This window comes from Aquarana catesbeiana, linkage group LG03, assembly GCF_042186555.1.
Source record: "Aquarana catesbeiana isolate 2022-GZ linkage group LG03, ASM4218655v1, whole genome shotgun sequence".
In the NCBI taxonomy this organism is placed as follows: Eukaryota; Metazoa; Chordata; class Amphibia; order Anura; family Ranidae; genus Aquarana; species Aquarana catesbeiana.
In genome coordinates this window covers 531,360,215-531,385,004 of record NC_133326.1, presented here as the reverse complement: position 1 = coordinate 531,385,004, position 24,790 = coordinate 531,360,215, and the positions used below count along the sequence as shown (strand labels likewise).

Here is a 24,790-nt window from a genome sequence, read left to right as displayed (position 1 = left end):
AGTGATAGAACAGAGAGCCAGAGAGGAGGGTCATCAAACCATTAGTTGTCCTCATTCCCCCTTCAAACCGTCAGCTGAGACTGTGGCAGACGAACAAAACAGAGTTAGAGACCTTGGTTACGTCTTAGGAGGCCCTGAGAGAGGAGGGGGAGATGGGTCAGAACAACTCTAAACCGGAGAAAGGAATTTGCTGATAAGAACGCTGAGAAAAATATTAACCCCTTGGTTGTACGAGAGAAAAAAGAAAGTGATTTTTCTCTTTTAAAAAAGGAAAAGAAAGTGATTTTTCTCTTTTAAAAAAAGGAAAAGAAAGTGATATTGCAAAGAAGATGTTGAAATAGTTAACAAAGTTGAAAGAAATGGCAAAAGTTATGTTGCTGAAGAGACAGGGAGAAAAATCCTGTGTGATAAAGAAAATTGGATAAAGGAAGTTAAGAAAGATGGCGATTGTATTATGTATGTGTATCACAGAGCTGATGATATGTTGGAACTTTAAACAAAGGAGGGGAGGGACAGCACTGCCCTCCGTCTAACAACCACTTCTTTCTCACTACCCAAGCACAACCCACTGTGACAACTCAGCCCGGCGGCCATCTTAGTGCACCCATGCCTTCACTTTCTACCCAGTCCAGTGCACTTCCTGCCGGCGGCCATCTTGGTACACCCAGTAAGCTTAAACAGCCTGTACCCAGCCCTCGCTGTTTTAAACCAAGATGGTTCATACCACACACCTGTCTTCCTCAATACGGGAGCATCACATTCCCAGGCCGGATATGTTAATGATGAAGAAGCATCTGAGTGGGAAGCCCGACAACAGGCAGCAAGGCCACCCACTGATTTAACCCCCAATCCGGCTCCAGACTCTCAGTTCCGAGAGGATCTCAAACACATGCTGGCAACCGTAAAGAACAGTGCCTCTTGTCAGCCCCTGCCCCAACAACAGTCTCGGTTACCAGAAGGGGCACCAGTGATGTATGTCGCTTTTACTCTATCACAAACAGCGGCCTTAGTGACAAGTCTGCCTGACCCAGAGAAGCAGCCAATTCCCTTCTACCACAGGATAGTGCAGATACAAGAAACTTACTCAGCTGCTTGGAGAGACTTGATCAGCCTATGCCAAATCAAAGCAGGATATGTCTTTTGGCCAGTCATGCAGATGGCCTTCAATGATGCCTGCCTGACAAGTGCCACTTCCTACACCTCAGGCGTGGAGTTCTGTGCACAACTCCACGACTGGGCAAAGGAGAAGTTGACGGATCAGAAGACCACAATCCAAGATATTACCCAAGATAAAGGGGAGTCTGTGAAGAAGTATCATGCTAGACTCATAAAGGCACACACACACATGTTATCAACTGCTTTTGTTTCAGGGCTCAGAGAGGATATCAGAAAAGGCCTGATGGTGGCCCGCCCTGAATACCATTCAATGAAAATGTCTGATTTATTGTTGGTGGCCAGAGGTATAGAAAATCAAAAAGGTAAAAAACCAACGCCCCTCATGGTAACCCATGACGAAGATCCCACCTACACTCGTCCACCACCACTGCCCAATACCAGGGAAAGGATCACCTGTTACAACTGTGGGAAACGGGGCCACATAAAGAAAGAATGCAGAGCCCCAAGATGTCCCAGACGAGGCAGGGAACCCTATGCAGGGCAACGGGGACATGAACCACCACCACCACGCCCCAACTCTCACTAGGAAATGGGCAAACCCGTGTCACCCCTTATGGCAGTGTCCTCAAGTGGAACTGGGGGACCCTTAGCAAAAGTCACGTTACCCATACAAGGAAAACCTACCACCTTTCTACGGGTACAGCCAGAAGCGTGTTGAGGGCTGTGGACCTGCCTGATAATTCTTTCCTTTCCACTATTGATGTTTCCTGCGTAGGAATGGATGGGTTGCCCCGCTCCAGTCCACTTCCTGATTTGCTGCCAGATTTGTGGTGTCCTCTACATGTCCCTTGAATCTACTAGGAGCTGATGTGTTGTCCAGACTACAGGCCTCAATCAGGACACGCCTGAAGGGGGGGTGAAGTTACATACTTCCCTATCTTTAGAAGACTCATCTGCTTTGTGTTCTCAGCCTCTCCTGATGACACTTAATGAAGCAAAAACTTCAAGTTCAATACTGCAGGAAGTACTTGACAGAATCCCTGCGTGCCTATGGTCCACAGGACCGGAAGACAACGGTCACTTAAAGGTGCCACCAGTTTCAGTCAAGCTAAAAGAGGGCGCTTCATTGCCCCGGAAACCACAATAACCCCAAGAAGAGAATCCTAAAAAGAGAACCAGGTACCTACTGTGGATGCCTTTGACTGCAAAGTACCTCACAGAGGTGGACCTTACAAACGTTTTCTTCAGTGTCCACCCTCACCCCTCCTGCTGGTACCTTTTTGCATTCATCCACGGAAAGAAACGGCAACATACCTAAACAGTTGTGCCGCAAGGAGCACAGAACTTTCCAAGCCAGTTTGCAAAAGCTATGGCTATCATCCTTGACACATAGCAAGAGGAACACCCGGAAGTGATTCTCTTCCAACGTGTTGATGACCTTCTCCTTTGTGCAGCTGACTTACCCCCTGTTGAGGTCACCTCAGAAAGCCTATTGTGCTATCTTGCCAACCAGGGCTGCAAAGTCTCAAAGCCCAAATTACAGTGGTGCTCAACACCTGTCATTTTCCTTGGACACTGTTTGTCCCATGGGACACGACACCCCACTGAAGACAGGGTGCAAGTAATCTCTGACACCCCACTGCCACAAGGTCAGAAATCCCTTCATGCCTTCCTTGGACTAATTTCCTAGTGCAGAGCATGGATTCCAGAAGCCTTCCTACTGATGCTCTGCAATCAGACCCTTCCAGATGTCTCCTGAAGAAATATCTAAAGTTTGAAACCCTTGAGTGCGCCACCCCCGGCGCTAGGGCTCCCAGTCTACGACAAAACGCTCAAGCTCTTTGTATCCGAACGTCTGGGACATGCTGCAGGTGTACTCACCCAATCACACGGCATCAGCCTACGCCCCATAGGATATTATTCCTGTCGGCTGGATGCGGTAGCAAGAGGAGGCCTATTGTGTCTGCGAGCTGGATTTGCTACACAAGCTTTGCTTGACAAAACTTTGAACTTGGTCCTCGGACACTGCCTCGTTCTGCTTGTTCCCCATGACGTTGTTGCCATATTCAACCAAGATCCAGCCGAAACACTTGTCCACTACCAGACACTTGAGACTCCTGTGTTCCCTCCTACTGGACAGCATTACTCTATTAAGTTGTCAAACACTGAACCCTACCACCCTTCTTCCACTTCTCGAGGGGGGGAGGAGGAGGAGTAGAGTCTTGACTTGTCACCCCCGTGACCGCACAGGACACGCGGTCACCACTGAAAACACTGTTCTACAAGCTGAAGCCTTACCACCGGTGATGTCTACACAGGATGCAGAGCTGTAAGCACTTACTACAGCACGTAAATGGGCAGAGGGAAAAAGAGCCAACATTCATATGGACTCAAGATATGCTTTCAGCATTGCCCATGATTATGGTGTTATCTAAGACAGAGGATTCCTGATGGCTGCAGGAACACCTGTAAAAACTTGATTGATGCCTTGCTTCTCACAACCCAAGTGACTATTATGAGTAAAAGCACACGACAAACTGAACTCAAAGGAAGCTTAAGGCAATCATCTAGCCAATTCAGCTGCCAAAAAGACAGCTGGTGGTCCACGGGAAGTGGACAGCAGGGTGGTAGAAGAAGACCACCCCGTGCTTACCTTACAGACTTTCCCAGTGGACAGAGTTTATCTAAAAGAACTACAGGAAACAACAAGTGCGGATAAGAAGGAAAGCTGGAAATGGAGAGGAGCAACTCTCAGAAATGGACTATTCGAGTGCAACAAGAAGCCTTGTCTACCCAGGAGTATGTACCCAACCGTGGTGCAATGGGCACATGGAGCTGCCCACTTGACAAAGACTTTTATGAACTCTCTTATCAACAAGTGTTGCACCAAGAGTTACTCCACTGACCGACAGCTTCTGCAGATCATACATTATCTGCACCAAATGTAACCCAGGCTGCACAGAAGAAGCACAGAAGAAGCACAGAAGAAGCACCTGGCAAAAGCCCTATACCCCATTCCAGAGGATGCAAATTGATCATTCTCAAGTGCCAAGAAGTGGCAGATTCGAATACGCCCTAGTGGAAGTGGTCATGACTGCCAGGACCACAGCTAAGAAATTACTGAGTGAGATAGTATGTAGATTTGGGGTCCCAGAGGTAATATTGAGAGATCAGGGACCAGCCCTAACAACAACCCTTACAAAAGAGATTTGGGCAACACTGGGGGTTCAGTTGGCACTACACATCCCATACCACCCTCAAAGTAGCGGGAAGGTAGAAAGGATGAATGGGACACTAAAAACAGGATGTTAAAGATGGCCCAAGAGACTAACATGAGTTGGCCAGACAGTTAGCCCATTGCCCTGTTCAGTGTCAGACACACCCCCAGGGGAAACATGCCCTATCCCCTTATGAAATTTTGTTTGGTTCAGCTCCCAGACTTGGTTGTTACTTTCTACAACAGTTACAGTTACAGTCTGATGTGTTGACTAATTATTTAACCACATTATCACGAGAATTAACCTGAATGCATGTCCAGGTGTTTTCTTCCATTCCAGATCCTGAATTAGATACAGGAACACACCAACTACTGTCTGGAGATACTTGAGCCAAGTTATGATGGTCCATTCCAAGTTTTGCTGACCACAGCCACCTCAGTCAAGTTGGCCAGGAAGAACACCTGAATGCACGCTTATCACTGCAGGAGAGCGTGTTTTCGGGTGCTGCATATCCTTTTTCTGTTTGATCTAGGGGGGAGGGGCCCAGGAGGTGGCCATCACAAAAATGATAACATAATTACGTTTTGGTGTAACTCTTCAGGTACACATGTGACCACCTTTACCTTAGATTACTGTGACATAGTACCTTGTCCGTTTGACCCTTCATGGTGATGCCATTGGTACAGTGATATCCCTGACGGTAAGGACATATATGTATACCACACAGACAGTTACTGGGGACAAAGTTGTGGTTTCTGTGGGGGCCAGTGGGTTGGAACACAGGGCCAGACTGGGCGACCACAGAGTGTATTAGACAAAAAAAAAAAAAAAAAAAGATGAAAATAGAAAGCCCCATATCCTAACCAAAGATACCCCTGATACATACACTGACCCAGCACACAGTCAGAGGAGGAAGCGAGCAGCTCTCTCCGGAAGCTTTGATCCTCATGTATACATACATGTCATAGGGGTTACAAGGGGGGTCCCTGATGAGTTTAAATCCAGGGATCAGGTAAAAGCTGGTTTTGAGTCTTTGACCCCCATAACAACTGTCAGCAAGAATGTAGATTGGATTAACTACATGTCATGGTTATGCAATAGAGTTTGTCGATCAGCATACCTGTCTCCATGTGTTCATCTCTAGAGACCAGCTGACCCTCACCTGACTGCTTTTGTAACCTCCCCTCTAAGCATGGCCCCACCCCAGGCCCTATCAGGGAACCCTATATTAACCTGTGCACTGCAAGCCAGCAGTGCTGATCAACCACTGTGTGTTAGCCTCTATGTGTACTTGCTGTGTTTCCTACATCTGATTCCTGTTACCGACTTTGGCCTGTTCCCGACCATCCCTGTTTGCCTGTGACCCTGATGTTCCAGCCTGCTGCCTCCTTCCTCTTCTCCTGTAGTCTACCGTGAGCGTGAGCTGTGAGACCCTGGGGGCCGCGACCTGGAGCCAGACTGCAGCGCAGTCCATCCTCACCACTAGAGGCTCTGGTGAACACCTGCTGGCTCTTAGACTCCGCGCCCTGGGGAATCTATGCTCTAGCTCCCAGTGGGATCTGTGTCAGTGATCCAGTAGACCTGCTTCCTGAACCTCCCAGGGTACAATCCGCAGCAGTCAGTGCTAGGGTCCACTACCTTGCGGTGCACTCCTGATCCCAACGGTGTACATCTGTCACCCAGCCACTAGGTGACCTGACACTACACATATTATAACCAACAGAGATTTGTAAATTACTCTAAAGATGCCCTCCAGGGAATTTCTGATCAGTTAGCCCCCACTTCCTACATGACGTTCCAGGACCGGATGGCCTTAGACATGGTGCTATCTGGGAAAGGAGGTGTTTTGTAAAATCATAGGAAAAAACGGGAACCTGTTGTACATACATTCCTGATAATATTGGCCCAAATGGTAAGGTTACTTTAGCTATAAAGAAATTAGAAGATCTGTCACTGGAGTTGAAGAAGAACTCAGGTATCACAGACCCATGGGACCAATATTTTAGCTGGATGAGTGGGTGGCAGAAGGTGCTCGCCCAGATACGGGTAACGGTATTAATAATCCTGGTTCTTTTAGCCCTGATTGTATGCTGTATTCTACCTTTTGTAAAAAAGTTAATGAGCAAGGCTGTAGACAATAGCACACCTACATTTCTCCACCAAGAAGAAGAGGACCTCCTTATGATGGAAGATGACAAACCCTTCACTCCTCTACAGTCACTCCCTGTCCATAATCTCACAGTCCTATAGGGTTATAGGGATAGATAGCGCCTGACTGCACCTCTCCAGCTGTATCGAGGAAGGAAGTGAACAGTTGCTGCCCAATTCTATATACAGCCTAAAAGAGTTGCTGAGGAGAAGGGCCAGGCTAAAAAGTGGGACCTTTAGTATTAGGGACAGAAAAGAGAAAATAGTCATTTTAGGGGGGATTGTGAAGGAATGTGATGTAGATAATAGTAATCTGAAAATGTCTATTTTCTTATGTGCATACATATTTTTCTCCTTACTCATTATATAAGTACACAGATTTGCTCTGTTCCTATATTTTCTCAAGATGGCGTGTACCCCCTACCTCCCACACATCAAAAGAACGTGGAACTGAAGATAAGACCAAAGAGAACCAAACCTCGTTATGAAAATTATCCATCTTCTTTTCTATCTTAACCAATGAGATGTACCTATTAGACTAACATAGCAATGACGTATTTGTGTGTATAAAACATTAACACCGCCTTGAATAAATCAGAAGTGTAATGAGTTAGCAATTCTGAGCGTGTCTCAGAGTGTTTACTTTTATATGCATGCATATCCACACTTTTCAAATTAGAGACAGCAGCAGATAACCTTGAGCTCGATTGAAGCTCTTAAATCATTTCCATAACAAAGGTCCTTCCATCAAAGAAATATCAGTCTTATTTGGAATGCTCCTTTAAATGTTTTTCAACCAAGCCTGGTGGTACCAGCTGTTCATCGTTAGTTGTGGTTGCTTGTCACATTTTGTGCCAGTACATTGTGGTCATGAAGTTTGAAGCAGTACATTCAGTAGGATAGAAACATGAATTTTTTTTGTACTTACGACACAGTTGTGATGATCTCCACTGCACGACCACTCCTTTCTGTGCACATGCATGTGCATAAGCTGCTATAGAATCACAAAAGCATGAACAATCGCCAATCGATTCACAAGTGCAGGTGTCATACTTGCAAATCTCATAATATGGTGTTGGATCCACCTACAGAACAAAGTAGCAATTAAAAGAAAAAAAGTTAATTGTTTATTTCTGGCCTGATTGTTACTCCAAAGCTGATTCAGTTGTGTGTGTATATACATACCAGTTTCTCACATGTTAGAAAGATGTCACCTATCAGGATGCTGCAGGCGTGTTCTACTGCTGCCTGTTTCAGAACATTGTCTTGGCAGAGTGGCATGGACACCGCAGTGGAGAACTGTACAAGGAGAATAATAAGTATTATAACACTTAGCAATTACACAGAATTCTCCATGCTTTGCAAGGAACCTACATTCTCTTCTAAGTAAGAAAAATAGTATATATTTCGTTTAGAGAAACTTTTACAATTTTTTTTTCAAGGGCACCTTTGCATCTGTTCTTCTATTTTACATGGCATATCCTGTTTAGCTTTAGGGATATGATCAGGTATTACCTGTTCTCGTTTCTACCTGTGACAGCATCATCATCAGGTCTTGTAAAATTCTTGCAGAGACAACTGTTCAGGGGTCAATTTCCACTGATGTATGCATACCCTCAGAACTACATTTGCCCATGAGCATGTAATGCAGGTGCTGACTGAGGTATTTTTGTTCTGGTTATTTTCAGTACTTTAAATTAAATTTAAATAAAATGTATTTTCTGCTGTGTAAATTGCATTACTTAGTTAACATTGCCCAGCAGAGGTGGTGCTGTTTGGTAGGTAAAGGTTAACCAAGTTTTCCTGGGCTTTTCTGAAAAGTACCTCCCTCTACTGGACAAAACATATAAAAAGAGAACTGAATCTAGGCAAAGAGCTATTTGGGGACTAAACTGCTAAGATGTAAGCTGCCACTCTGCAGGGTCACTGGCGTACCCACTGGGGGGTGGGTGGGGCGTTCCGCCCTGGGTGATACACACTGGGGGGGTGTCAGGCCGGCACCCACCCGTGAAGCGGTGACAGTGGGGTGGGCTCAGGCAGCGCAGCAGTTCGGGGACAGGGCAGGGAGAGCCCGGAGGGGCGAGCTGTGACAGGCTGCAGGGGTGTCCAGGCCACTACCCGGGTGTCACCTAGAGCCGGCCAGCAGGAGAAAGAAAACACTCTCTCCTCCTGTACCCCAGGGGTGAGAGAGCAGCGCTGAATAGAGGAACTGCTGAAGTTAACTTTTTAAGTACTGCTGTGTCTCTCCCTCTGCATGATTAGGTAGTAAGGGGCAGAGCTTTGGGGGTCTGTGTAACATGCAGGGGGTCCAGAGCCGTGTCTGTGCGTGTGTGTGTGTGTGGGGAGGGTCTGTGTAACATGTAGGGGGTCCAGAGCTGTGGGGGTGTCTGTGTAACATGCAGGGGGTCTAGAGCCATGTAATGTGCAGAGTCCAGAGCTGTGGGGGGCTGTGTAACGTGCAGGGGTCCAGAGCTGCGGGGGGGGGGGTGCTGTGTAATGTAAAGAGGTCCAGAGGTGCAGGGGGCTGTGTAATGTAAAAGGGTCCAGAGCTGCGGAGGGATGTGTAATATAAAGGGGTCCAGAGGTGCAGGGTGCTGTGTAATGTGAAGGGGTCCAGAGATGCAGGGTGCTGTGTAATGTAAAGGGGTCCAGAGGTGCAGGGGGCTGTGTAATGTAAAAGGGTCCAGAGCTGCAGGGGGCTGTGTAATGTAAAGGGATGCAGGGTGCTGTCTATTGTAAAGGGGTCCAGAGACGCAGGGTGCTGTGTAATGTAAAGGGGTCCAGAGGTACAGTTGTGGAGAGGGGGTACACAGTAGTGACAAAGAGATATTGGGGGATGCAGAAGTATGCAAGTTGCACAGTGGGGTGTTTTTACATTTTAACGTGCCAGATATACGCTAGAGATATGCTCTAGGTATGTCCCAGTGCAGGGTCACCACAAGGAGCCCAGTTAGCGTGCCAAGGGGTATGGACTTAAATGGACCTATACTGTCCGTCATGGGTTTACTACCTGTTGTGGATTATGGCTACCTAATTATGGATTTATGGCCAATAACAGACTCTTGCTTTGCAAAGGACTTATGATGGACTACTACCTAATTAATGTATGACTACCTCTTCGGGCACTACGACATGGACACTTAGGGAACTTTGTCAGAAATGTGTGCAGGAACTGTGAATGTCTTGGAGAACCATTTCTTTGTTATCCCCACTACTTTAGTAAAATAACTTTATTGTTCAGTTTAACTGCCTGGTTTGAAGTCCCTAAAGGGATGCATGCAAAACGTATCAAAGGAAAAGGGGTTCATCAAGGGGAAGAGAGAAGATACAGATGCCATTGGTAGTGACTACCGTACTTGTGCCAAGTGCTTTTCAGCCATCCAGCCAGGAAGCGGGTGACATGGCATGGGAGATGGAGACTCTGGTAGTGAGGGGGTTGATTATTGGCCCCTTTTATTGGGGACTAGTTCCCCACATACTGGGACCGTTCACATGGTACAGAGTTCCTAGGGGCCTAGCGTGGGAGTCATGAGTGGTGAAGTGAGGTCTAGGGAAGAGATCAAGCATTGGTTTATGAGTACTGAGCTTCCTGCAGAAATTTACAGAGTACAGAGGCATTTTCCCAGCACCCAGAGCAAGACAAGATAGGTATATAAAGAATAGACCCACTATGCTCTTTAAGACTAATATTACAGGGTCGATCCACCTAAAATGTATTTTTCAGTTAAATGTTGTGCTAGGGTTAGCTAGCTGCTTCTAGGGCACTTCAATCCACTGTGTGATCTTCCTGTTAAATCTTCTGTATTAAAAAATCGATAAAAAATTTAACAAGAACAGGGTAGTACTTGTGCTGAGGAGGTAGGTATGTACATCTGGGCATTCAATAAATCCTACCACCAGAGTGCTTGAGAGATACAATAAATAAAAATGTTTTTTTTTTACTCTCTTTTATCTACTAAAAACTGATTATCAGATTGTATATCCTGACATGTTAAGACTTTGAATATTAACTATATTGATACTGCTACTTAGACAATGCAACAAACTAATTGTGATGCCTATTTTTTCTCCCAGTTATTTGATTATGTAAAGTTATTGGACCGGATACATGTTCTCTTTACCTGTAATACAAACCCAACCTTAAAAGATTTATTAGTGCAACTGATTTTAAAAAACAAAACAAAAAAACAAAACACTATATATATAATCATTTTTTTTACTAAATATATCAATTATTTATTAAAATAATTAAAATAGAATATAATAATATTATATAAGAATACATTTATAGAAAAAAAAAATGCTCTAAAACCATGTTTGTATAACAAAAGCCTTTAAATAAATGATTTTTTTTATATAAAAATAGCAAACTTAACAATTCATTTTTGGACTCACCATTGCAGCATCAGCACAATGAGGATTCACTTTCCAGGAATTTCCAAAGTTGCTTGGGTTAATTTCCACCTGATTATGACTGCTTACTAAATCATTGTTTTCAATTCCATCGAAGTTTCCACACAAACCACAGACTCTCTCCTGGGAGTAGAAAAAGTCAACATTGGTTAAACCAACAGAATAAAACATTTTAGGGAGTGTTATTTTATTATTAGAGCAAAATAGCAGGCTCTGTCAAACAACTAAGATATTTTGTTCTTACATTTCTATTTTTTTCAAATTATATGAAAGCATTATAGAGTTGTTCTTTCTCTTTTTTTTTTTCTCTTTAAAAGCAGGCTGGTTTATAGACCTCAAGCTTTATATATACTAAATAATTTTCATTTGCATTACTTCACAAAGTTTTAAACAAATATAAGTAATGGAATATAAATGGAAATTGGGCTCAAATTCTTTAGAACGTCGGTTATCAGAGAATAGCAGCATGAACTAGAGTAACAATACAGTATAAATCACTGATAAACTTAACATTAGTGTAAATATAACGCGTTTGTTATTTTTTAAGTTTAATAAATGTATAATCAGATTTTTTTAAATAAAGATTCAAAAAACTCAATAAACACTATATTGTTAAAAGTATTGTGACGCCTGTCTTTACACGCACATGAAATGTAATGACATCCCAGTCTTAGTCCGTAGGGTTCAATATTGAGTTGGCCCATCCTTTGCAGCTATAACAGCTTCAACTCTTCTGGGAAGGCTGTCCACAAGGTTTAGGAGTGTGTCTAAGGGAATGTCTGACCATTCTTCCAGAAGTGCAATTGTGAGGTCAGGCACTGATGTTGGACGAAAAGGTCTGGGTCCCAGTCTTTGCTCTAATCCATCCCAAAGGTGTTCGCCTGGGTTGGGGGTCAGGACTCTGTGCAGGCCAGTCACATTCCTCCACCCCAAACTCGCTCATCCATGTCTTTATGGAACTTGCTTTGTGCACTGGTCCAAAACATTTGGTGGAGGGGGATTATGGTGTGGGGTTGTTTTTCAGGGGTTGGGCTTGGCCCCTTAGTTCCAATGAAGGGAACTCTTAAGGCGTCAGCATACCAAGACATTTTGAACAATTTCATGCTCCCAACTTTGTGGGAACAGTTTGGGGATGGGCCCTTCCTATTCCAACATGACTGCGCACCAGTGCACAAAGCAAAGTCCATAAAAACATGGATAAGCAAGTTTGGGGTGGAGGAACTTGACTGGCCTTACCTCAACCCGATAGAACGCCTTTGGGATGAATTAGAGCGGAGACTGCGAGCTGGGCCTTCTTGTCCACATCAGTGCCTGGCGTCACCAATGCGCTTCTGGAAGAATGATCAAACATTCCCCATAGACACACTTCTAAACCTTGTGGACAGCCTTCCCAAAAGAGTTGAAGCTGTTATAGGGTGGGCCAACTCAATATTGAACACTACGGACTAAGACTGGGTTGCCATAAATGTTAATGTGCATGTAAAGGCAGATGTACCAGTACTTTTGACAATGTAGTGTATACTGTATATACACACACACACACAAACACAAAAGTCTGGTTACATAGACAAAAATCTATTTAAAGCACAAGAATGTTGGACTTTGAGCGTTGAACTGATGTTTTGTGACGATTGTTCTGACAAACTACTGACTTCAGATGCCCCAAAGAAAAAATTTGAATGGTGTTAGGTCTGGAGACCTCACCTGGACCAGCTGTCCTTTATATGGATGAAAATTGTGATTTCTAATGTCCCGTACACAGGATCGGACATTGATCGGACATTCCGACAACAAAATCCATGGATTATTTCTGACGGATGTTGGCTCAAACTTGTCGTGCATACACACGGTCACACAAAGTTGTCGGAATTTCTGAACGTCAAGAACACGGACACATACAACACGTACGACGAGCCAAAAAAATGAAGTTCAATAGCCAGTGCGGCTCTTCTGCTTGATTCTGAGCATGCGTGGCACTTTGTACGTCGGAATTGTGTACACACGATCGGAATTTGCGCGAACTGATTTTGTTGTCGGAAAATTTGAGAACCAGATCTCAAATTTTGTGCGACGGAAATTCCCATGGCAACTGTCCGATGGATTTCCGACAACAAGCTCCGATCGCACATTTTACGTTGGAAACGCCGACCGTGTGTACGCGGCATTCTAATTCAATGCCTATGGATTCAGACATTTGGGACACCCTGCATATACAGTATAAATATTAAAAATACAACGTGCATCTATAATATTCTGTTTGCGTACAATGCTAGGCTTACCAATAGAAAAGCCTAATGCCGCGTACACACGATCGGAATTTCGGCCCGCAAAAGACAGATGAGAGTTTTTCGGCGGAAAATGCGACCGTGTGTATGCTCCATTGGTCTTTTGCTGGCGGAATTCCAGCCAGCAAAAGATTGAGAGCATGCTCTCAATTATTTGGTCAGGAAAAGTTCCTATCCGAAAATGCGATCGTCTGTGGCAATTCCGATGCGCAAAATCCCTACCCATGTTTGGAAACAATTTGACGCATGCTCGGAAGCATTGAACATCATTATCTCGGCTCGTTGTAGCGTTGTACTTCACCGCGTTCTTTTGCGTGACCGTGTGTATGCAAGGCAAACTTGAGCGGAATCCCGTCGGAAAAGCCGTCATATCTTTTTCCGACGAGAAATCCGCTCGTGTGTATGCAGAATAAGACTTCCTCCATATTTGATGTCAGTCAGAGTTTGACTGACAAATTCATACGTTTCATTTCTGCTAGAAGAAAACAAGGGAGCGGGTCCCTATTATGAACAGAACTTACCAAGATCTGTCATCTGACTTCAAAATATAAATATAATCTATTCATATGCATAATTACTTGATTAAAATTAATCAAAAATATTTACTATTGTTAAACGGGAAGTCCACTGTACTTACCTCTCAAAGCGCCCTCTCCAGCGATGCGATATCCGCAGTCTTCCTAGTCATTGCTGTTGCCATTTTTGACTGGTTTTCTTCTCTGCTCAGTGTCTTCAGCCATCTAGGCTGTCTGGCCCACAATGACATAGTTCACCGCACATGGGGGTTAACTCATCTCAGCACCCAAGGCCTATCGAAAATTGTCCACAGGGCTGCACATTGGGCAATGAGATGCCCTAGGCTCAACATTATCACTCAGACTCGATTCACTGTGTACGCATGCATAGAATAATGTATGAATGCTCTTCTATGTAGCAGTGAAGACCATCCACTGCCACTTCTGGAGAAGGGGAATAAGGACAGCTCTCACCACGTGAAATTTACTTGAAATTAAGATATGTTTGTTTTCAATTGTGAAAAGGAGCAGGGAAAGGGAGGTTTAAGCTGATGTTGAGGCCACTCAACTCAGAAATAACTCAGGGTCAGAAACAGCCAATTCTAGGAGTAATAAATAACAGCTTAGTGGGAATGAATAATTGCGGTGTGTATTTCACAGGTCAGGTCAAGCATAGTGAGAGAGTTGCTCCGCTGTCAATCACAGTCACACTTTGGCTGACATTAGTTTTAACACTTCAAGAAAAATTTTTGTGACACAACACATGAATTGTGACCAAGACATGACACCTATATCACAAACCCATCACACTTTAAATGATCATATGCAGCCAAACTTTGCAGCTTTAAGGTAGAGTTTATTAATTTTGTGTATTATATTTAATGTGTTATTTGAACTTAAACACGTGCACCTGTAGGGGAATAAAGTCTTTCAAGTGTGCTAAAAAGATGAATCATGCACTACATATCAAACCATATGTACTTTGCTCATAGCATGGTAGTAATACTTAGTTTCTAGTTTTCCCCTGAATTAAAGAAATGTCCTCTATATAATATTATGCAAGATCAAGAGAGAATGTATTGCTGGAGCCAGTAGGTACACAAACGCCTCTGTTTAAAAAGCCCTGTTCACAGTGCTCAGTGGCTCATTCAGAAATTTCCACACTCAGTAAATGAACTTTTGGAGCAGGGACTCCTCTGCCCCATTTGCATCCCTCCCATCCACCTCTATTGCTCTATCCGAGGTTTCGATCAGAGGGATTTTGCCTGAAATAGGATTAGTTCCACAGTTTTTTTTCGATTACCTATAGTGCTCTCGGAATCACTTTTTATATATGAAGAAATACTTTGTAAAAAAAAGATTATTTATTTAAAACAGCTATAAAACAGCTATAAGATTTATAGCTGGAGCCTGTAGGCACACAAACTCCTCTATTGGAAAATGCCTGTTCACAGTGCTCAGTGGCTCAATCTGAAATTTACACACACAGTAAATGAACTATCAGAGCAGGGACTCCTCCGCTCCATTTGCATCCCTCCCATCCACCTCTATTTCTCCATCCGAATTTTCGATCAGAGGGATTTTGCCTGAAATGGGGTTAGTTCCACTGCTCTCTTTAGATTACCTACAGTGCTCTCGGAATCCTTTTTCATGTATGAAGAAATACTTTATAGATGTAACACCCTGATGTTTAGGCAGTGTTGCTCCTAAATTTACCTGCCAGGTGTAGTTACCTTGGCTCATTGTTAGGAATCAATTGATTTCACCCTAAGTCTAGAATTGCTGCACTTCTCTCTTCTGCCGCTAGGTGGCCGGGTATCTGGTGGTTAGGGATGAGCCGAACACCCCCCAGTTCGGTTCGCACCAGAACCTGCGAACGGGCCGAAAATTTGCACGAACTTTAGAACCCCATTGAAGTCTATGGGACTCGAATGTTCAAAATCAAAAGTGCTAGTTTTAAAGGCTAATTTGCATGGTATTGTCCTAAAAGGGTTTGGGGACCAGAGTCCTGTCCCAGGGGACATGTATCAATGCAAAAAAAAGTTTTAAAAACGGCCGTTTTTTCGGGAGCAGTGATTTTAATGATGCTTAAAGTGAAAAAAAAAGTGAAATATTCCTTTAAATATCGTACCTGGGGGGTGTCTATGGTATGCCTGTAAAATGGCGCGTGTTTCCCGTGCTTAGAACAGTCCCTGCACAAAATGACATTTTTAAAGGAATAAAAGTCATTTAAAACAGCTTGCGGCTTTAATGTAATGTCGGGTCCCGGCAATATGGATGAAAGTCAATGAGACAAACGGCATAGGTACCCCCCACCCCCCAGTCCATTACCAGGCTCTTTGAGTCTTGTATGGATATTAAGGGGAACCCCGCACCCAAATTAAAAAAAGGAAAGGCGTAGGGCCCCTAGGCCCTATATACTCTGAACAGCAGTATACAGGCGGTGCAAACAAGACAGGGACTGTAGGTTTGTTGTTAAGTAGAATCTGTTTGTAATTTTGAACTGGTACATTTTTTAAATGTAGCTCCAGCCACAAAATCTATTTTTAAGCTTTTTGGAAAACATGGGGAAGGGTTATCAGCCCTTGTAACATTTGTTTTGCTGTCTGTACACCTATTCAGAAAATTTTACCTGACTTTCTGTCCCAATGACAAATGTTTTTTGAAAATTTGGGGTTTTTAGTGAAACAAGGATTGGTCATAAAGCATCAGTGAAGAGGAGACACGTTTTTCCCATATTAACTTTTACAGGAGAGAATTTCCCTTCCTAGGGGTAGATTTCATCTCACTTCCTGTTGATTCCTTCCGTTTGTAAGTAGGAGTCCTTTGAAAGTAGGGGCATGCCCTATATACTCTGCAGAAATTGGGGCCTTAGGTGTTGGTGTTGCCACAACACTGTAAGCCCTCACAGTTACTCTTGGTGGGCGCAGGAACGGGCCCTGCTGTGAAATATTAGATCAAGAATTGTAATTACATGCCCCTGTTGAACAGGGTCAGAAAAATTGGGCCTTTGGTGGTGGTGGTGCTGGTGCCACAACACTGTAAGTCCTCACAGTTACTCTTGGTGGGAGCAGAAACGGGCCCTGCTGTGAAATATTAGATCAAGAATTGTAATTACACCCACCTGTTGAACAGGGGCTGAAAAATTGGGCCTTAGGCACTTGTGCTGGTGCCACAACACTGCAACCCCTCACAAATACTCTAATTGAGCGCAGCAATGAACCCTCCTTGCAAAATATTGCATCAAAAATTGTAATTACACGCCCCTGTTAAACAGGGACTGAAAAATTGGTCCTTAGCCACTGGTGGTGGCGCCCAGAACCAAAAATGTTCTTACAAGTTATCAGCATGATCATTGAGGAGGAAGAGCATAGTCACTCAGAATAATAGTATAGTCACTCAGCATCAGCATAGGCAGTCTTGAAGGGATCTGACATTTCAAAAAAAATTATTCGGTTACATCAGCATCAGGTGTTTGGTAGCTGGTGGTGATCCAAGACTGATTGATTTTTATGAAGGTCAGTCGATCGACCGAGTCGGTGGACAGGCGCACCCTGTGATTGGTTACAAAGCCTCCAGCAGCACTGAATGTGTGTTCCAAAAGAACGCTGAATGCAGGGCAGAACAGTAGCTCAATTGCATACTGTGCAAGCTCTGGCCAGTGATCCATCCTCAAGACCCAGTAACAGAGGATTTTCGGTGGGAAAGGTGTCCAAGTCAGATCTTGCCCCTAGGTATTCCTGCACCATGTAAAACACACGCTGGCGATGGTTGCTGAAACCGATCATACCTTGGGGCTGCGGACTAAAAAATTGTCTGAATGCATTGGTCAGACGGCCACCTTCTCCACCGCTCCTTCTTTGACTGACCGAAGCCTCAGCAACACGTCGCCCAGGAACAGGAGTTTGTAACCTCCCAGTCTCTGGCAACGTGTTGCACAGACCTTTCTGCAAAGCCTCCCGAAGATGTTTCATCCTCTGCTCCCTCTGCAACGGCAAGATAAGGTCCGCAACCTTACCCTTGTAACGTGGATCAAGGAGGGTTGCCAGCCAGTAACGATCCCTCTCCTTGATACCACGAATACGGGGATCCTTCCGCAGGCTTTGCAGGATCAGGGAAGCCATGCAGCGTAGGTTTGCTGAGGCATTCGGTCCGGAGTCCTCTGGGTCACTAAGGAAGACATGATCTGCAGCCACCTCCTCCCAGCCACGTACAAGTCCATGGGTTTCTTGGGACTGTAAATGATCCCTTGAAGACTGCTGCTGATGCTGAGTGCCAGGCTCCATCTCCATGCTGACACAATCCTCCTCTTTCTCGTCCTCTTCCTGTGTGATCGGCGGGCACGCAGGAACACTGTCTGGATAAAGGGGGCCTTGAGAGGTAAGGAAGTCCTCCTCTTCCTGCCTCTGTTCTGCCTAAAGTGCCCTGTCCATTATTCCACGCAGCGTGTGCTCCAACAGGTGGACAAGGGGAACAGTGTCACTGATCAAATGGTGACAGGACAGTGCATGCATCCCTGATCATGGCCCACTGGCGTGGGGAAAAAAAAAACAAGCTCCCCTGACCTGGTGCCATAGTCGCACAGGTACTCATTGATGGCCCTCTGCTGCATGTGCAGCCGCTGCAGCATGGCCAACGTTGAGTTCCACCTGGTGGGCATGTCACAGAATAGGCGGTTCTTGGGCAGGTTAAATTTCTTTTGGAGGTCAGCCAGCCGAGCACTGGCATTATATGACTGGCGGAAATGCACACAGACTTTCCTGGCCTGCCTCAGGACATCCTGTAAGCCCGGGTACCTGCCCAAGAACTGCTGCACCACCAAGTTAAGGACGTGAGCCAAACAGGGCACATGGGTTAGTTGTCCCTGTCGGAGGGTGGAGAGGAGGTTGGTGCCATTGTCGCAAACCACCATTCCTGGCTGAAGCTGGTGTGGCGTCAACCACCTCTGAGCCTGCCCCTGCAGAGCTGACAGAATCTCTGCCCCAGTGTGGCTCCTGTGCCCCAAGCACACCAGCTCGAGCACTGCATGGCATATTTTGGCCTGCATACTTGCGTAGCCCCTTGAACGCCTACGGAGCACCGCTGGTTCCGAGGACAAAGCACAGGAAGAGGCCATGGAGGAAGAAGAAGAGGAGGGGGTGGAGGAGAGAGGTGTGTCAGAATCACCAGTAGTAGCATTTTGGAGGCGTGGTGGTAGAACAACCTCCAACACTACTGCACCTTGTCCTGCATCCTTCCCAGCTGCCAGAAGAGTCACCCGATGCGCTGTGAAAGATAGGTAACCTCCCTGTCCATGCCTGCTGGACCATGAGTCAGCGGTAATATGCACCTTACCACTGACCACCATGTCCAGCGAAGCCAAGACATTGCCTTCCACATGCCAGTAGAGAGCTGGAATCAGAGAGCCGGAATCGCCTTCCATGAGAAAAAGTGGCGATTGGGAACCTGCCACTGAGGAACCGCACATTCCACAAACTCACGGAAGGGGGCAGAGTCTACCAACTGAAAAGGCAGCAGTTGAAGCAATTTAGCCAAGCTAGAATTCAACCGCTGGGCATGTGGATGGCTGGGAGTGAACTTCTTTCAGCGGTGCAGCAGCTGGGGCAGGGAAATATGCCTGGTACAATCTGACATCGGTGTACCGATAACAGATTGCCTGCAAGTACTTGGCTGTGACACACCTAATTCTACACTAATTCTAATTAATTTCTCTCAGTGCAGGTCTCAGAGAGGACAGAAGGTATAGTGGAGTTGGAGATCCCAGCTGATGAGGAGCAAGGAGAGGTCCTCTTTGTTCTTTGGTGTGGGTCTTTTAGGTACGCTTGCCAATTAACTGCATGGCAGGTCAACATATGTCTGGTCAAGCATGTGGTGCCCAAGCGGGTGATGTTTTGGCCACGCGAGATATGCTTGAGACATATGTTGCAAATAGCAGCAGTGGGATCTGATGCACTCGTCTCAAAAAAGGCCCACACCAAAGAACTTTTGGAATAAGGCACAGAGACAGCAGCACCCTGCACATGCGGAGCTCTGCGGTGTGATACAGTCAGTGTGCTGCCCTTAAGCTGGCCCCTGGAGGGCATCCTGCCTCATTGATGTGCCTCCTCCTCCTCCTCTCTCCTATCAGGCACCCACGTGGGGTCAGTGACGTCTTCATCCCCTCCCTCCTCATCACTGGAGCAAAGCTGGCAGTATGCTGCAGCTGGGGGAACATGACTGCCAGATTGCTGTCCTTCTTGGGCACCCCCTCTGTCTGGGCTCACGTTACTGCCTTCCTCTAGCTGAGTACCATCATCAGAGCCTTCAAAATGCTGGGCATCCTTCTGGAGCATGTACCCAACACTGTGGTCAAGTGTTCGGGGGACTCCTCAGGAGGACATGGTGGGGCTAGGGAAGGAGTGACTGAGCCGAGGGAAGGGGCCGCGTTGGCAGCTGCTTTGCCAGACAACATACCCTGAGTCTGGGTGAGAGAGGATGAGGACGGCTTGGTCATCCACTCTACCAAGTCTTCCTCATGTTGCGGCTCAACACAGCCAGCTGCCGATCAAAAGGACAAGCGTGTTCCACGGCCACGTGCTGATGAGGATGCACCGTGTCCATGACCAGCACTGTTGCCTCTAGACACAGAGCCTGTTTGCCCTCTTTTATTGGCTTGTGACTGTCTGCCTCTCCTTGTTGGCCTTCCAGACATACTAATGGCCTGCACTGCAGTGAGATGTAGCTGCACAAAACTGGGATGTACATATATATATATATACTGATAGCGGCAGCAGCTAGCAGAATGCCTGCCTGTGGTATTAATAAGATCAGAAAAAGCACACCAGCACTTGTCTTCAGGTAGCTATAGGTGCAACTGTGCAGGGTGCACAGTACACTAACTGTAAATAATTCAAGAGCCTGCCTGTGCTATTAATAGGATCAGAAGAGGCACACAAGCACTTTTCTTCAGGTAGCTATACTGTAGGTGCAACTGTGCAGGGTGAACAGTACATTAACTGTAAATACTTCAAGAGCCTGCCTGTGCTATTAATAGGATCAGAAGAAGCACACAAGCACTTGTCTTCAGGTAGCTATAGGTGCAACTGTGCAGGGTACACAGTACACTAACTGTACTTCAAGGGCCTGCCTGTGCTATTAATAGGATCAGAAGAAGAAAACAAGCACTTGTCTTCAGGTAGCTATACTGTAGGTACAACTGTGCAGGGTACACAGTACACTAACTGTAAATATTTCAAGAGCCTGCCTGTGCTGTTAATAGGATCAGAAGAAGAACACAAGCACTTGTCTTCAGGTAGCTATACTGTAGGTGCAAATGTGCAGGGTACACAGTACACTAACTGTAAATACTTCAAGCGCCTGCCTGTGCTATTAATATGATCAGAAGAAGCACACAAGCACTTGTCTTCAGGTAGCTATAGGTGCAACTGTGCAGGGTACACAGTACACTAACTGTAAATACTTCAAGAGCCTGCCTGTGCTATGAATAGGATCAGAAGAAGCACACAAGCACTTATCTTCAGGTAGTTATAGGTGCACCTGTACAGGGTACACAGTACACCAACTGTAAATACTTCAAGAGCCTGCCTGTGCTATTAATAGGATCAGAAGAAGCACACAAGCACTTGTCTTCAGGTAGCTATAAGTGCAACTGTGCAGGGTACACAGTACACTAACTGTAAATACTTCAAGAGCCTGCCTGTGCTATTAATAGGATCAGAAGAAGCACACAAGCACTTGTCTTCAGGTAGCTATAGGTGCAACTGTGCAGGGTACACAGTACACTAACTGTAAACACTGTAAAAACACCTGCCTGCCTGTCAGTATATTAGGAAGAGAATAACAGGAACGGATCTAGCTAAACTGAATACAGTGTATATATATATATATATATATAAAACACATGGGATGCATATATATATATATATATATATATATATATATATATATATATATATATATATATATATATATATATCTTAAATCAAATTACACTGTCTCTCTGTCTATCTATCTCTCTCTGCCGCCGCAACACACTACACAAGGCCGCCATGCAGGCGGCCTTATATAGTGTGGGGCGTGTACTAAACCCCCTGAGCCATAATTGGGCAAAGCCACCCTGGCTTTGGCCAATTACGGTTCTTTGTACACTAGGCGCTGTGATTGGCCAAGCATGCGGGTCATAGTGCATGCTTGGCCAATCATCAGCCAGCAATGCACTGCGTTGCCGCAGTGAATTATGGGCCGTGACGCGCCACTCGAATTTGGCGCGAACGGCCCATATCGTTCGCAATTCGACGAACGGTCGAACAGGCGATGTTCGAGTCAAACATGGGTTCGACTCGAACTCGAAGCTCATCCCTACTGGTGGCATTAGATAAGACAAGGGCAAAGCAAGGACAGATTAGGAGTATATGGGGTATCTCAGCCAATGGGCAGGGGTTTTCTTAAATCCCTTGGCCTGCTGGGAGAACCTATATATTTTGGTGGTGGTGATCAGTGCTCTGTGCCACCTGGACAGTTGTCAGGGTGGACATGTGTTGTATTGCCCAGGCTTCTAGGCCAGAGTTTGGGCCTATCCTGGTCACATCTGGCTGCTAGGCTGTCTGAGGGCCTATCCAGAAGCAAAAGAGCAGCGTAGGGTTGGGACTGCGGCTTGCAGTCCAACCAGAAGTGACGGTCCTGCCGGCTGGAGAACCTGTCATGGTCGGAGGTAGAGGGTAAGCTGTCGCCACTAGGGGGCTGACCACCTTGTTACCAGGGACCACAGTGAGTAGCTGAAGCAAGCACCGGAGGAGTATTCTCACCAACCGGGGATGGTGAAGAATTGGGAAACTTCAGCAGGTGTCAAGCCAGGGACCCAGCCAGCGGAGGTGAGGCTTGCAGAGCAGCCTTGTGTGTCAAGCCACGGAATGAGCAGGCCAGTGAGGTGAAGCTTGAGAAGTATCTGGAGTGCCAAGCTAGGGACCCAGCAGAGAAAAGGGGGTGACGCTTGAGGAAGATACTAAAGTAAAGATTGGAAGAGCTCAAGGGATTCGGTGGTAATGAATCAGCAAGTCTAGTGAGAGAGACTGGGAGCTTAGTGGGTTGAGAACCTACAAGAAGTGATTGTAAAGAAAGTGAAGGAGTTTGTTACAACTTGTATTAGGAACTGTTTTAAGTTGCCATAGGGGACAGCCTTCCTACACACTCAGATGTGGTGTCTTGCTGGATGCCTTTCCCTGCATGGCTGTCTACCTGTAGAAGTCTCGGACCCAATTAACATGCAACTACTAAAGGGTGTCCTGGCCCTAAACCCTCTCCCCCACAGTTCTGTTCAAAAGAAATAACCTGGAACCTTGCTACATTTTGCGCCCAATGTGGGCAAAGGCGTTATCCTCGCAGCAGTCGCCCATAGCAACCGGCTACAGCTCCTTTGGGATTTCATCTAGCTCCGTGGGAAGGTGGCAAGTAACATCTGTACTTCTCATAGATTGTGTTATTGTGCATACTATCAATGCAGAGAAGAACCAACAAGTCTCATTGCTCATGGGAGAGGATCAGCCTGATCTTTTGACACCTTCCGCCAGCGCTGTGAGGGTTAAAACAGACTCCAATACAGTTTTGGCACGTCGCAGCATGAAGAATGCGGGTGTAAAAGTTTCCAGAAAGTATTTGCACCAATCCGTTGGCAGGAGGAAGAGTTCCCGCTCTGCAGAGGAGGATAAGAAAGTGCTACCATGTGTGTCTGGTTGTGGGTTGGTGAGAAAGATGGCGCAGTTCATAAGCGAGATGGCGGATTGGAAAAAGTGCACTCCGGGTGTTGGTTTCGGTCCGAGCAATGCTAAACCTGTCCTGACTGACACCGGAGTGCGGTATACACCGAAGCGTAAGCTTGCCCTGTATACGACTGGAGGCTGAGGCCTTGGGACTTATCTGTGAGAAATATTCCAGTTAACATTGCAACTACTAAAGGGTGTCCTGGCCCTAAACCCTCTCTCCCACAGTTCTGTTCAAGAGAAATAAAATCTCTTTGCATTCAAGAAGTGCCTGGCGCCCATGAATCTACCTTACACTACACCCTCTATGCCTTACAACCCACTCTATACGGAAGGATGTCAGCAGCTCTTGGCTCTGGAGGTTCTCATTAGAATAAAGGAGGCCTGGGACCTTGCTACATAAAAAAAAGACTTTTTATTTAAAAACAGCTATAAAACATAATCTTATTCTTATAAAAAAAAATAAACCAATTAGAATTGACCTAAAACTAATATAGATTCCCATTATATGAGTAATGAAGAAAGGTCAGCATTTGCATATAAAATGTGCTGATTAGGGATGGGCTGCCTGTTCGAGTCGAACATGAGTTTGACTCGAACATCGGCTGTTCGATCGTTCGACGAAGATCGAACATTATGGGCTGTTCGCGCCAAATTCGAGCGGCGCATCACGGCCCATAATGCACTGCGTCATCGCAGTGCATTGCTGGCTGATGACTGGCCAAGCATGCACTATGACCCGCATGCTTTGCCCAATCACAGCGCCGTCAGCGAAGAGAGCCATAATTGGCCACAGGCAGTATATATAAACATACCGGCTTTGTATATATATATATGTTCAAAGACACTTTCAGCCAGGCAGGTGACTCACTGAGCTGCAGTTTATATAATATATATCCACTGCATTGTATTCCAGCCAAGCCTATACCTGACTTTAGGCCATTCCTTGAGTGCGTGTTCAAAGACACTTTTAGCCAGGCAGGTGACTCACTGAGCTGCAGTTCATTTAATATACATATATATATATATATATATATATATATATATATAGATATAGATATCTATAGCTATATCTATAGCTATAGATATCTATATCTATATATATATATATATATCTATATCTATATATATATCTATATCTATATATATATATAGTCTAGCCAAGCCTATGCCTGACTGCAGACCATTGCCTGAGTGCGTGTTCAAAGACACTTTAAGGCAGGTGACTCACTGAGCTGCAGTGCATTTAATATATATATATATATATATATATATATATATATATATATATACAGACTCGTGTATATATATAGTCTAGCCAAGCCTATACCTGACTAGGC

At 45.4% G+C, this 24,790-nt stretch overlaps 1 protein-coding gene across 1 annotated transcript in view; it reads right to left on the bottom strand.

Moving 5' to 3' along the window:
- VWF (von Willebrand factor) overlaps nucleotides 1-24,790 on the bottom strand; it is a 363,569-nt gene that overhangs the window by 219,577 nt on the left and 119,202 nt on the right. The window contains exons 23-25 of the mRNA XM_073621285.1: nucleotides 10,878-11,018; nucleotides 7,668-7,781; nucleotides 7,411-7,567 (exon numbers count right to left, since the gene is read on the bottom strand). Of these exons, the coding sequence (XP_073477386.1) occupies nucleotides 7,411-7,567; nucleotides 7,668-7,781; nucleotides 10,878-11,018 (412 nt within the window). The remainder of the gene's footprint in view (nucleotides 1-7,410; nucleotides 7,568-7,667; nucleotides 7,782-10,877; nucleotides 11,019-24,790) is intronic.